Source organism: Diceros bicornis, chromosome 12, assembly GCF_020826845.1.
Source record: "Diceros bicornis minor isolate mBicDic1 chromosome 12, mDicBic1.mat.cur, whole genome shotgun sequence".
Lineage (NCBI taxonomy): Eukaryota > Metazoa > Chordata > Mammalia > Perissodactyla > Rhinocerotidae > Diceros > Diceros bicornis.
This window is the reverse complement of record NC_080751.1, coordinates 15,797,903-15,811,151: the sequence shown is the minus strand read 5'-3', so window position 1 is coordinate 15,811,151 and position 13,249 is coordinate 15,797,903. Positions and strand designations below refer to the sequence as shown.

General features: G+C 50.8%; 2 protein-coding genes across 7 annotated transcripts in view; both read right to left on the bottom strand.

Annotated features, from left to right (window-relative positions):
* Positions 1–9,160, bottom strand: part of SFXN5 (sideroflexin 5) — a 112,993-nt gene extending 103,833 nt beyond the window's left edge. For 2 of the 4 annotated variants that reach the window (XM_058550954.1, XM_058550953.1), the window contains exon 1: positions 9,034–9,160. In XM_058550954.1, coding sequence (XP_058406937.1) covers positions 9,034–9,141 — 108 coding nt within the window. In that variant the 5' untranslated portion in view covers positions 9,142–9,160. The remainder of the gene's footprint in view (positions 1–9,033) is intronic. The other 2 variants (XM_058550951.1, XM_058550952.1) reach the window with 2 other exon arrangements.
* Positions 9,161–10,818: 1,658 nt separating this feature from the next.
* RAB11FIP5 (RAB11 family interacting protein 5) overlaps positions 10,819–13,249 on the bottom strand; it is a 38,850-nt gene continuing 36,419 nt past the window's right edge. For all 3 annotated transcript variants that reach the window (XM_058550948.1, XM_058550949.1, XM_058550950.1), the window contains one exon: positions 10,819–13,075. In XM_058550948.1, coding sequence (XP_058406931.1) covers positions 12,872–13,075 — 204 coding nt within the window. In that variant the 3' untranslated portion in view covers positions 10,819–12,871. The remainder of the gene's footprint in view (positions 13,076–13,249) is intronic.

Genomic DNA, 13,249 nt, shown 5'->3' with positions numbered 1-13,249 from the left:
AGGGGCGGATTCCAGGTCCAGGGCAGCGAAGGTACAAGACAGTACATTTTGTTGTGCTAGAAAGTAATGAAGTGCCACTCCACAAAATGATGGGGACAGGTTAAAAGGATCAAGGAGGGGCAAATGGACATTGTGTGCCTCTGGATGTGTTACTCTGAGAAGTTCCCTGTAGTACTCACATAGCATTCTGGAGGGCCTGAATCTAATCATGAGGACACATCAGACAAACCCAAACTGAGGAGCATTCCATAACATAATCGGCCTTGTTCATCAAATATGTCAGTGTCATAAAGGCAAAGAGAGACTGAGGAACACCTCCACATTAAAGGAAACTAAAGAGACAAGACAACTAAAGGCAACACGTGATTCTGGATTGAATCCTGCGCTAGAGGTGAAAATGCTCTCAAGGACATTAAAAAAAGACAATTGACAAAATTGGAATAGGGATTATAGATGAATAAAAGTATTGTATCCATATTAAATTTCCTGAATATAATTGCTATAGACTGAATATTAGTGTCCTCTCAAAATTCATATGTTAAATCCTAACCCCTTAGGTGACAGTATTTGGAGGTGGGGGTCTTTGGGAGGTGATTAGAAATCAAGGCAGAGCCTTCATGAATGGCATTAGTGCCCTTATAAAAGAGACTCCAGAGAATTCCTTTGCCCCTTCTGCCATGTGAGGACACAATGAGAAGAATGAACCAGTGGCTGTCTATGAACCAGACAGCAAATCCGCCAGTACCTTAATCTTGGACTTCCCAGCCTCCAGAACTCAGAGAAATTAATTTCTGTTGTTTATAAGGTACCCAGTCTACGCTATTTTTGTTATAACAGCCCAAACAGACTAAGACAAAAATGTAAGAGAATGTCCTTGTTCTTAAGGATACACTGAGTATTAAGGGATAAATGAACGTGACCTACTCTCAAATGGTGGAGAAAAAATAATACGTGTCAATATATAGGGTGGTGATAAAATCTGGAGAGTAAGTACTATTATTTTATTTACAGATTGAAGATGTGCTTGGTATCACATATCTCTGCTGTGTTTCTGGACTTTATGATCACCCGGAGACAAAGAGAATAGTAAAGGAAATGTGACAAAATGTTAAAAACTGGTGGATCTAGGCAAAGGGTATATGGAATTCCTCTGTATTCTTCCTGCAACTTCTCTGTAAGAATGAAACTGTTTCAAAATAAAAAGCTCAAAATTATACTTTTTAAAAAGCTAGATGAAAACATATTAAAATGTTAACAGAGATTACCCCTGGGTAATAGGAATATGAGTGATTTTTATTTCTATATCTTTTATATTGCTTTTAAAATGAAAACGTCAGCACTATGTATAATATATAGGGGTAATATTCTATTTAAAAAATATATATATTTAAATTAAAATACAAACTGGTATATTACTCGATTATAAGCTCCTGAAGGACGTGGGCTATTGGACGCTCTCTCCATACCCTCCTTGATTTCTAGTCTCGTGTTGCACATCTAGAAAAGGCTCCACAAACACACCTGCCACAGGAATGTATGAAGGGGCTGGTGAGCAGCCAATGGCCAGGTGGCTTTCTGGAGGAGTGGAGCCAGGGCTGGGCTTTGAAGGGAGGGTAGGATTTGAAAGCACAAGAGCATGGCAGTTAGCGGCCCAAGGAGGGAAGAGGATCAGCAGGGGCAGAGGTGAGGGCCTGGAAGGAGAAGAGCCTGAGTGAAGCAGCTTCTGGAAGATGGTCCAGTGGAAACTTCCATGACTTACCCTGTGGTCTGGCATTGTTTTCATCCTGTCCCAGCCCTGCCAGCCCTGTCACTCTCCACCACTGCCACTGAGAGAGAGTCCTAGGTAAAACATTTTGCCCCACAGATATCTAGAAACCCCTTCTGAGCTAGGCTGAGGGAACAACACAACGGACAAGCCCTCAAGGAGCCGAGTCTATCAAGAGAGACAAAGAAGTAAACAACTACAGAACACTGTGATCAGTGCTTAAATGAGGCATCGTACAGTGCAGTAGGGACACAGGTTATTTCTTCCTAGTGAGTCAAGGAGCCTTCACAGAGGAGCTGGGATGGGCGGATGGATGAGTTTACCAAGCAGAGCTGGAAGGCATGAAGGCTGGAGTCAGAAACTGCCCCAGAACCCTGAGGTTTATTCATTCATTCGCCAAATAGCTACTGAGGACCGACTGTGCGCCCAGCACTGTGCTACGTCCTGGGAGTGGAGCAAGGCTGACCAACTGGGCAATGAGGAAGAACAGAGAGCCACAGATCATGCTGGATTTCTAGTTAGACACTAATGCTTATTAACCAGGATAAGGAAAGCAAGAAGCAGACTGATTTAGTGGAGAGGGAGATAAAAGTTCTGTATTCGTCACGTACATTTGAGATACTTAAAGGGCCTTCCAGATGTAACTTTTAAGTAAACACTTGGAAATGGAGGCCTGAGATTCAAGAAAGGCGTTCTGAGTTGGAAATACTAAGCACAGATGATAATGTCCTAGCCCAGTCAACCTAAGACCCCCCCAGAGACAGACCTGTATACTGACAAAGTCAGGTTTACTGACTCATTGCAACGGGGGAGGCCACACAGCAGAGGAACTACGGGGTATTTCACCAAACAGAAGGAAAAAAATTGAGTTAGTATAGAATTCTGGAGAAAGGTAGAGTAAATTTTAAGTGAAATAGTGCTTTAATAGGCTCAAGGCAAAGCAAGGCTGCGGGGAAAAGGGTCCACACAGATCTGGATTGAGAAGTGGGTGCAGAATCTTGTTTCCTTAGAAACTATAAAGTTAGGATAAATGTGGCAGGTTGCATCCAGACTCCCTATTTGAAGCTCTGCACTTGGACTGATTCTCTGAGTTAAAGTGACACAGACCCACCAATCAAAAGCAGGATGTTTCAGTCCTACTGATATGGTTTTAAATAGTAAAGTTTCTGGCAATCTATGATCTTGGAGAATGCATTTTCTCAGTGAGTTGGAGAGTGGTTATTCAAAGAAGGAAGTTGTTAGGATACTTTATAGCTGAAGCGGGTCCTTGCGAGAAACACTGTTTCTTTGTAGCTGGCTTTATGGGTGTGTCCTCCCAGTCTGATGAATGGCTGGGAAGGTTTTTACTTTCCCAGTCTGATTAATTTTTATTTTCTCAATAGTTTAAAATGTATGACCTTTTTTTCCCTCCAAAATTCAGCCCCCATCTTTACCCAATCAGAGGATGTTTTTCCTTCCCTTTTTCTTAACTGGAAGAATGAGACAGACAAGTGATTCCTTCCCTTTCCCTCCAGTAAAAAGGTGAGTCAGCTAATTCTCAGCAGGGGCTCAGAACAGCACCAGCAAGCTGCCTTGCCACCTCCACCGCCCCTGGGGCAGAGCCGGCCTTGGGAGCAGGAGCTGAGGGGAAAGGCCTGAGAAGAAACTGACAGCCCTCCTGGACCCAGACCTCTAAACCACTGCTCTTCTGGATTAGGAATAGAATACTCATTGAACCTGCAGCCCAAAGGCAGAAGAAGGCTGGACCAGCTCAGTAGTCCTCAACCAGGCTGCACACTGAATCATCTGGGTATTCCAGAAACCAGGCTGTACACCCAGGGATTCAATTCTATTGGCCTAGTCGGGGTGCTCCAGGCATCAGTGTCTGTTAAAAAACCTGCCCAGGTGACTAATGTGCAGCAGGGGTTGCGAGTCACTGGACTAGAAGGTGTTGGCCCTGTCGACAGCACAAACCAGGCCCAGGCCCAGCTCTGGGAAACAGTCACTCTCCAGCCTATAGGATGGAAATGATGAAAACACATAACTACCTGCAAGGCACTTTCATTTTAGAACTTATTTCAGGCAAACTATATGAGAAATTTCCCCACTGCCTCCCGACTCAGCCCACAGACACCTCTCAGCCTTGAAGTGAAGAGTGCATCCTCCTGCCCAGAGAGCTCCCCCTACCCCAGAGGGAGCCCTGTGAACCCACCTGCTCTGCCGTCATAGGCCTCGGTCGATTTCGGACCCAGCACACACACAGTACACCCACACCCCCAGTCATCTTAGCAGAAAAGTGAGACTTCCAAAGGAGCAAGGAAGTTTAGGGGAAAAAAACAAAACAAACATGTTTCTGGATAGACTGAAACACAAATGGGAAGAAGCATGTGTGTTTGTTTCCTGTCCTGGTGCCTCAACTTGCCAAAAACAAGTGGGAAGAGGAAAAGGAGCAGTCAGCTCACAGAGCTTCCCCAGGGGTTGTCTTGTCATCTTCCTTTCGCTAGGCAATATAGGGCAGTGGTTAAAAGCACGGATTGCCAGTTTATAGGAACAACAGGGGACAGAGGAACCTGTTAAATAATACCAGAGACACATTCAGAATGAGGGAAATTCTACAGGACAAATAACCCACTTTCTTCAACAAACAGAAAAAAAGAGGGAAGGAGAACAAATAGATGAGAAGAGACAAAAGAGACATATCAGTCAAAGGTAATTGTGGGCCTTCTGGAATCCTGATGCAAACAAACCAATTATTTTAAAAATGATGTGACAATCAGGGAAATGCAAATTGTGCAATGGACTGAACGTTTGTGTCCCCCTAAAAGTCTTACAATGAAATCCTAACCCCCAAGGTGATGCTATTAGGAGGTGGGGCCTTTGGGAGGTGATGCGGTCATGAGGGCAGAGACCTCATGAGTACGATTAGTGCCCTTATAAAAAACACCCCAGAAAGACCCCTCCACCCTTCTGCCATGTGAGGTTAGAGCTAGAAGGCACTATCTATGAAAAAGAAAGCTGGTTCTCATCAGACACTGAATCAGCCAATGCCTTGCCTTGGACTTCCAGCCTCCAGAACCATAAGAAATAAATTTCTGTTGTTTATAAGCTTTCAATCTATGGTATTTTGTTATAGCAGCCCACACAGACAAAGATAAATAGTGACTGGTTTGCTAATATTAAGAAATAATTATTTTAGGTGCGTTAATGGTATTGTGTTAATGGTTATGTTAAAACTAATCAAAAAAACCCTCTGACACCAGATGAAAAAGAAGGCACTTCATCTCTGTGATATTCTTCCCCCAAAACCATAACCCCAGTCTAATCATGAGAAAGACACTAGACAAACCCAAACTGAGGGACATTCTACAAAATATCTGACCAGTACTTCTCAAAACCGTCAAGGTCATCAAAAACAAGGAAAACCTGAGAAACTATCATAGACCAGAGGAGACTAAGGAGACATGACAACTAAATGTAATGTGGGATCCTGGAAGGTATCCTGGAACAGAAAAAGAACATTAGTGTAAAAAGTAGTGAAATCCAATTAAGTCTGGAGAGTAGTTAACAGTAATGTCCCAACGTTAGTTTCTTAGTCTTGACAACTGTACCATAGTAATGTGAGATGGTGATATTAGGGGACACTGGGTGAGGGTTAGACAGGACTTCTGTTATCTTTTTGACTTCTGTAAATATAAAATTATTCCAAAATGAAAAAGCTTATTAAAAAAAAAACTAACCAAGGGCCCAGCCCAGCGGCATAGCAGTTAAGTTTACGTGCTCTGCTTCGGCAGCCCCAGGTTCACGGGTTCGGATCCCGGGCACGGACCTATGCATGGCTCATCAAGCCATGCTGCGGCAGCGTCCCATATATAAAGTAGAGGAAGATGGGCACAGATTTTAGCTCAGCGATAATCTTCCTCAAGCGAAAAAAAAAGAGGAGTATTGGCAGCAGATGTTAGCTCAGGGCCAATCTTCCTCACCAAAAAAAAAAAACAAACCACAACAACTAACCAAAAAGTCCTTATTTTTTAGAGATACTTACTAGCAGGTACAACGAAATCATGGGATGTCTGGCCTTTGCATTAAAATAATCCATTGGTGGGGGGCATATAGATGAAATGAGGCTGGCCTTACAGTGGTCATTGTTGAAGTGGAGTGATGGGTGTATAGGAGTTCATTGACAATTGTCTCCATTTTTGTATGTTTGAAAACCTCCAAAATAAAAAAGTAAGAAACAAACACGGACTCTGGAGCCAGAGTGCCCAGGAAGTTAGTCAATCTGTTGGTGTGCTGCAGTTTTCTCACCTACAGTATAAGGGATAACTGTACCTGTCTCACAGGGCTGTTGTGAAAATTAAATAAGTCAATATGCAAAAAAGGTTGGAACAATGCTTGGCTATCAGCATCACCTTACAGGGAAAAAGGTGGTCACAGACCAAAGCTCATCAAGGTGAGCTACCTTCCTCCACCCTGACGCTGCTCAGTGCCCTTCCTCTTCCCGCCCTCCTGCACAGGGAAATCCTTGAAGGAGGAAAGGAAGTAGGTTTTGGGACAACTCCAGGGAGTGAGAAAAGACCTTGGCACTTGGTCTTGCAGAAAGCGCTGAGACTGGTTGGGGATCAAGGGTGGTGTCCATGGTGTGGGCCCTGGGAATGGACCCTGGATTATGAATCACTCAGGGTTCAAGAGGTTGAAAGCAGCCAGTGTGGTGGGGAGGAGCGTTTGAGGGGGTGGGTGGGGGTTCAATTCGAGGAAGAAGAGGTCAGCATGAGGTGGGCCATGCAGGCCTTTGGAGACACTTCAAAAGTGAGGTCTTTATCTCAGAAGCAGGGGAAGCCAGTGGAGGGTGTTTAAGTGGGGGAGTGGGGGGGTCACCTCATCAGACCTGCATTGTTGGGACTGCCACGCGGAAGAGGGAGGGATTGGAAGTGGGCCAGAGTGGAAGCTGGGAGACCTGTCAGGAGGCTTCCACAGCCACTCAGGAGATAGATGAAGGGGGCTTGGTCTAGGATTCTAGCAGGAGAGACCGGTGGATTTGAGAGCTGTTTAAAAAATGAGAACGCTGGGCCTCTGGTTGTATTTAGAGGGTGAGGGTGAGGAAGGGAAGCATATAGGCGACTCCTAGGTTCCTTGGGAGTCAGTTGGGTGGCAGGTTGGGCTGCGTGCACAACCAGGGAGCAGTGTGGGAGGAGCAGGTTCAGGGGAAAGAGAAGTTCCTTAACATGGGTGAACCGCATACACTGTGCTTTATGCAGGTCACTGTGCTGGAGGAGGGGTGCTTCAAAGGGAAGTACAACAAACACTTCTACTGCCCTCCAGAGCGGTGCCAAAAAGAGATTCCAGCAATGGCTTCCAGGATGGGGGTAGTCTCAAATGTGCGTTTATGGCTCCAGCGGTGATCACAGCAAAGGGCTCAGTCATTAAACCCATTCGGAAGTTCTCAATAAATATCTGTTGTGTGACTGAATGTCCCAAAACAGGTCCCGGAAGAAAATAACCCACGAATCTTTATTTAGCACATTACTATGTATCTAGCCCCACCGGGGGGGGGGGGGGGGGGGGGGGGGCGGGGAGACAACAGAAGGGCAAGATCAGCCCCTTCCCTCAAAAGGCACACACACACGGGTTGAAGAGACCAAGAGATCACACAGAGAAGTAGTTGAGGACCACAGGGCACACTGTCAGGAAAGGCTGACCTACGAGGATCACACTTTGGGTGGCCGAAGAAGCAGGAGGGAGTCATGACCTGGTCCCACCAGGGGTAATGTCACAGGGGAAGAAGGGAGGAAATGTTTTCCGAGGAGGTGGGCCTGACTGAGTCTTGAAGGATGAATAGAAGGTGTGTGGAGGGCCAGGAACAGGGGACAGCCAATGAAGAGTCACTTGAGTCCAGGCAGAGGCATCCCTGACAGTCATCCTAGGTGGCATCCTACACGGGCAGGGAGATATGAAGTGTCGCCTTAGACACCTACATGCCGAGATGGTCTATTTTTTAAAGGAATTCAAATCCTGTTTAAAAACAGCGGGGACATTTTCTCAGAAGTCTCAGGACTGCATTTCCTTAATTATCAGCGAGGCTTGCTGCACCACTTTGCTGGAACCAGTCCCTCTCCTACCACCACCAAAAAACAAAACCAAACCCACAGCACCGACCTTTGCACAATTTCCCTCCTTCCTGCAAAGTCCTTTCTGTCCGCCTCTGCTGCCCCCACCCAAGACAAGCCCAGGTCACTTCGGCAGAGTCTCTTCGCCCTTTTCTTAATAAAGTCCATTTCCTTGGCGCTGGAGGCAGCGGGGGCCAGAGTACGCGGCGGCCCGCGGCGTCGGAACGGCCCCTCTCAGCCTCCAGCCCGGGCCGCGGGTTCGATCCCCGTCTCCGTGACCGAGGGCGAGTTAGCGACGCCCTGTCGGGGTCCCGGAGTTAAAGGACCGCTGTCATCGCGCCCCGAAGGGCCCGACCGGGTCGGACAGAGCTGAGCGCTCGGCGGCGCCAGGGCCCGGGTGCGGCGACCCCCTGTGGAGGTCGCAGCGCGGGAGGGGCTGGGGCGGGCTCCGGCGACGCGGACCCCCCGAGCGGCCGGCGGTCCCGGGGGATGACACAGCGTTTCCTCCGCACCCTGGCTCTCCCTGCACGTCCTCGCTCCGTCCCCTGCAGGGCACCACCGGCTGACCTGGTGCGTCAGCGAACCCCCGCGAGGGGACAGGGGTCGCCGGGCCGCGGCCACCCCCGCCTCCTGGCCCCGACCTGACGCGCACGGCGGACCCGGCGTGGGATCCAGGGCTGCGAGCGCGACCGCGGGGCGCGGGTGCTGCCCAGAGGCTCCGCCAGCAGCTCGGAAAGAAACCAGTCACCACCCGGGGAAAAAGTTACACGGCACCTCGGCCACGCCAGCTTCTCACCCAGGGCCAGACTCGAACTTTCCGCCCGGAGCGGACGGCGGCACAGCCCAAAGCGACCCTGCAGACCCAACTCGCACCCAGGCGCCCGGATTCCGGGCCGCTGCCCGCAGTGGCCAATCACAGAGCGCCTCGGGCGGGAGAAGCTGGAAGGCGCGGGCAGCCGCGGAGCGACGGCGCCGGCGGCCAATGGGGAGCCAAGGTGGGAGTCCTCGCCCACCCCACTGACCAATGGGAAAAGGGCAGCTGTGGCCGAGGTCCCCGAGGCAGTCGCGGCAGGCTCCCCAGTGGCCGCGGGTCGGACACCCTAGGGCTAAAGAGGGTTTGGGAGCGGAGTTTGCTCACCCTCCCTGTGCCACCTCCCAACCCGCAGCCCACAGCCCGGTCCTCACCTGCTGGAAGCGGGGTTTGCCCAGCTGGAAAGGAGGTGCATCGGTCGAGGCGTTAGCGGCACTAGCCGCTGCCGCCGCCGCCGATGCTGTAGTCGCTGTATCCGCCATGGCCACTGACGCCCGCAATCTCCGGCCCTTTTAAAATGTCCCTCCTCGGCCCCCGCCACAGCTGCCTCTCGCGATTGGCCGTAAGCAACCGCAGCGAGCCGGAGGCGCAAGGGGTTGTGGGGAGTGTAGTTTTTCTCGTCACGGCGCTGGACACCCCTAGACTGCGGAGAGTTGCACCGACTCAGACAGGAGCTCGGTTCCCGCCGCCAGTTTTGCAGGGGTCGGCAGTCCGGGAAGAGCGTGCATGTACGACTCTTAAGATCCCGACAGGGGGCTACGGGGCGACCTCTCGCTGGTGACCTGCCCCTGGAAGTTTGAGTTGCTGCGGTGGGCGTCTCTCCTGGAGCTGCAGCCCATAAGAGCCCTACTCAAGCGGGTCAGACCCGGGACCAGCTGGGCAAGAACTCCAGGCGCAGCAGGGTTAATCTCGGAAGGCTTTCTGCAAGGAGTTGCACTGCGGGATCTTCATGCAGTTTCTCCTGTCGCCACCCTGCCACTCTCCCTGTACTCTCCAGCCACCCTGACGCTCCGTTTCTGGAGCGTGCGAGGCGCTGGCTGCCCCGACCCTTGAACTTTCTGTGCCCAGCAGCCTTTTTATCTTCGCCTGATGCTGGCTCTCTTTCTGGCCTCAGTCTAAACACTGCATTTCCCGATCCACCGCCCTACTTCCACAAAATCCACTACATGCTCCTATAGCACTCAGCACCTCTCTTTTGCAGCCCTTGCATTTATAATTATTTATGGTTTTGGATATTCTGCCTTCCCTACTGTAATGTACACAGGGCAGGAGTTGTGAATTTTGATTCACTGCTAAGTCCTCAGTGCCAGGCATAGGAGGGCTCACAGCAGGGACACATATTTGTTGGCTGTATGAGTTAAATAGTAAGGGCTTAAGAGCCTTGGCAGCCTCCACGTCCTTTGGTGGAAGATCCTTCCTGGGCCTAATTCCTGGGCAGGAAGAGAACTGGGAGTTGGGGATGGGGTTCAGTAGTGTTTGTCAAGCACCAACTACAAGGACTTTAGGTAAGGGGGAGGACTGCAGACCACAGAGCAAGACACCAGGGGAGATGATAACCACCCCCGTGCAGAATAGAGTAGCAGAGATTCCTAACTGAATTGTCCGGTCAGTGAGCCAGACTGGGGAAAGGAGCCGGGGGGGAACTGCCTGTTTCACCCAAGAGGACAGTAGAAATATTTGGTTTTGACCCTAGGGAACCCCACTTTGGGTCTCCTTTGTATGGTGCTGAGGTGCAGGGCTGGCTCATCCCTGCCCATGTCTTTCTGGACACCCATGATCTGTAGCACTCAGTTCCTCATCCACTAACGGTTGAACCACAAGAAACAGACTTTTCCTAAAGCCGGAGAGATTCTAGCTAGCCAAAAAGAACCATTTGAATCTTGGATTTGTATCTTATCATTTCCTACTAGACTAAGTAGCTTGAGAATAGGAATCAAGTTTTTTACCCCTGTATTTTCCCACAGTACGCAGTAAATGTGGATATCCTGGGAGTGAGAAAAGACTGAGTCCAGGCCACTGGGCAACACTGTGCTGCTGCCCCTGATGTTAGGGCAAAGGCAGTGTCATCCAAGAACCCCATCACCTTGATTTAAGGCTGCCTCTCCCCCAGGAAGCCGCCTTCACACACTCATCAAACAGGAACACAACAGAGCCACCTGCAGTATGTGAACTTTTTATTCTTCATAAAGTGCTCAAAACATGAAGAACAAGCTCTTTATAAACAGGAGTTACAACTAGGAAGACAAACAGCAAAGCATAACTGTGCCTGCTCCCTGCCTACCCCTGCAGCTCTCCTCCAACTTATGGCCAGGAGCAGAAACACCCAACAAGAACCTTGGGCTTCAACTCAAAACTCGCCTGAAGACATTCCTGCACTGGGCATTTTGGAGGCCCATACTCAAGGATGAGTAGAAGATCAGGATCAGAGCTGGGACTGAACAGAGCCCACAGGAATTAGAGGAGTGACAACCCCCACCCCCATGAAGAGACACCTCTGCAACCTCCAATGACCCCAAAAAACATGACCGAAGTCCTGAGAACCTGTGGACACTTTCCTCAGCTTTGATGAGTCATCCTTAAGGTAGATAACATTACAGGGGCTTTCCCCCATGTGTGGGGCTCCTCTGCCTCATCCTGGCAGAAGACATCACGCACAGAGCACATCTCCTTCCAAGGCTTCCCGAGCGATCCCACAGGCCCTCATGAAGAAGAGGCAATCCCAGAGGAGCTCTCACCTCCCACCTCCTCACTGGGCCAAAAGTACCCTCCTTCAACACCTCCTCACCCCACTTTTGCTAAAGCAGAGTACCCCAGACCACCAGAGGTTCCCTGCAGATGCCATGGGGAAGCCTGCCTTGTCTCTGCAGCAGGGGCTGGGCCAAAGAATAGACACTTCATTTCAAAGTGCACTGCAGCCACACCAGGCAAGGCCATGGGGCAGAAGGGACAGGCTGGGACAGCAGCTAGTAGATGGATGGGAGGGCAACAAAGGCTTTTTCCTAAGTTATAGGCAGAGTAGATAGGCAGGATCTGGGCACCTCCTACATCCAGAATGTAGTTTTTATCCTAGGACCCTCCTCAACGAGGGTTGAGGGAGGAGGAGAAGACGGCAGGGAGGGTGAGGGGGCAGCAGCAGCTTGGCCACACCCTTAACTGAACTGAACTCCAGGGGAGGGGCAGAGAGCCCAGCAGGGCTGTCCCCCTCCTCCTTTCCCATTCCCAGAGCCCTGACAGATCAGCCCCTTGTGCTCAACAGGTAGGGAGGGGGACACCAAACAGAGGGAGGGGTCTCATCCAGAGGCTCTTGACCCCACCCACAAAAGGCACATTTTAATTGGTTTCCAAAAGTTCAAACCCTGCAGCAGCACAGTTTTGGCATCTGGACAGGCAACTAGAACACAGACGGAGGCTTGATCCCCAAACCCCAAGACCTGGAGGGGCCCACACCTTGAAGATGGGTGAGGAGGCGCTTTTCCCTCACCTGCCCCAGCTCTCCACACATTCACACGCGACACTTAAGGGGAAGGTCAGAAGAGGAGGGCCGGGAGTGGCCTGGAGAATGCATCATCTCCCTCCATCTATACCGCACTTGCTCTGCAAACAGCTAGAAATAGACAGACTCAAGGCATAGCAGAGACAAGACCAGACCAGACGGGCTCCTTGCTCTCAGGGGAACGGACACGAGGCTGAAGAGCAGGTGCCCTGGTTGCCCATAACCCACAAATGGACAGCTCAGTCCCTGCCACAGCCCCGGTAATACTCAGAGCCCTCCAGGGGCTGGAGGGAGATGAAGAGGATGAGGGTTTAGCCGTGGAAGAAATGACTGACCATCCTTGGGGGATAATAAAGTATGTCCCAGATACCACATCAAATTGCAGCTCGCCCCTGCTCCATCTGGAGGACTAAATGCTTTGTTCCAATTCCCTGAAGCCCCCACAGCTAAGGGATATGAAAACAGGCAGGTGGGAAAGACCCAGGGTTCCCAAAGACACACAAGTTGCACATGGAACTTGATGCCTCCAATGGGAGTCCAAAGGGTCCCCTTCCAGCAGCCCCACTGAGGCAGGAGGGAGGGGGAGCAAGGAGTGACAATGGAGGGCAGACTGCATCCTGCCCCAGGGGAGAGTGAGTTCAGTGGGAGGGAGGGAGGGTGTGAGCCCTGTTTGGGCAGTGGGTCCACGCCAATCCTCCTGGGGGTGGGAGTGAGGAGGGCTACTTGGGGGTGCCGGGGGGGATCTGCAGCAATGTGGGCGAGGTCTCCATGATCCGCACTAGCAGCCGGTCGATGTAGCTCTCCAGCTCCTGCACATGCTCATCCCGCTGGCTCAGCTCCCGCTCCCGCTGCAGAAGCAGGCTGATGAGCTCGTCGTGGGTCAGGTGGTAGTACTTGGCTGACTGGTCCAGCACACCTGAGTCCTGGGGCCAGACGGAATGTGAGTGAGCAGGGCAGCCTCAGGCCTGCCTGCATGCCTGCCCACCAACACCCCAGTTTTACTCCCACAGGCTCCTGGAGCTGCCTCAGTCTCCAATGCCAGAGACGGCCTAACTGGCTTCAGGGCTCTGGTGTGGGGGACCAGGCCTGCTCCTTGC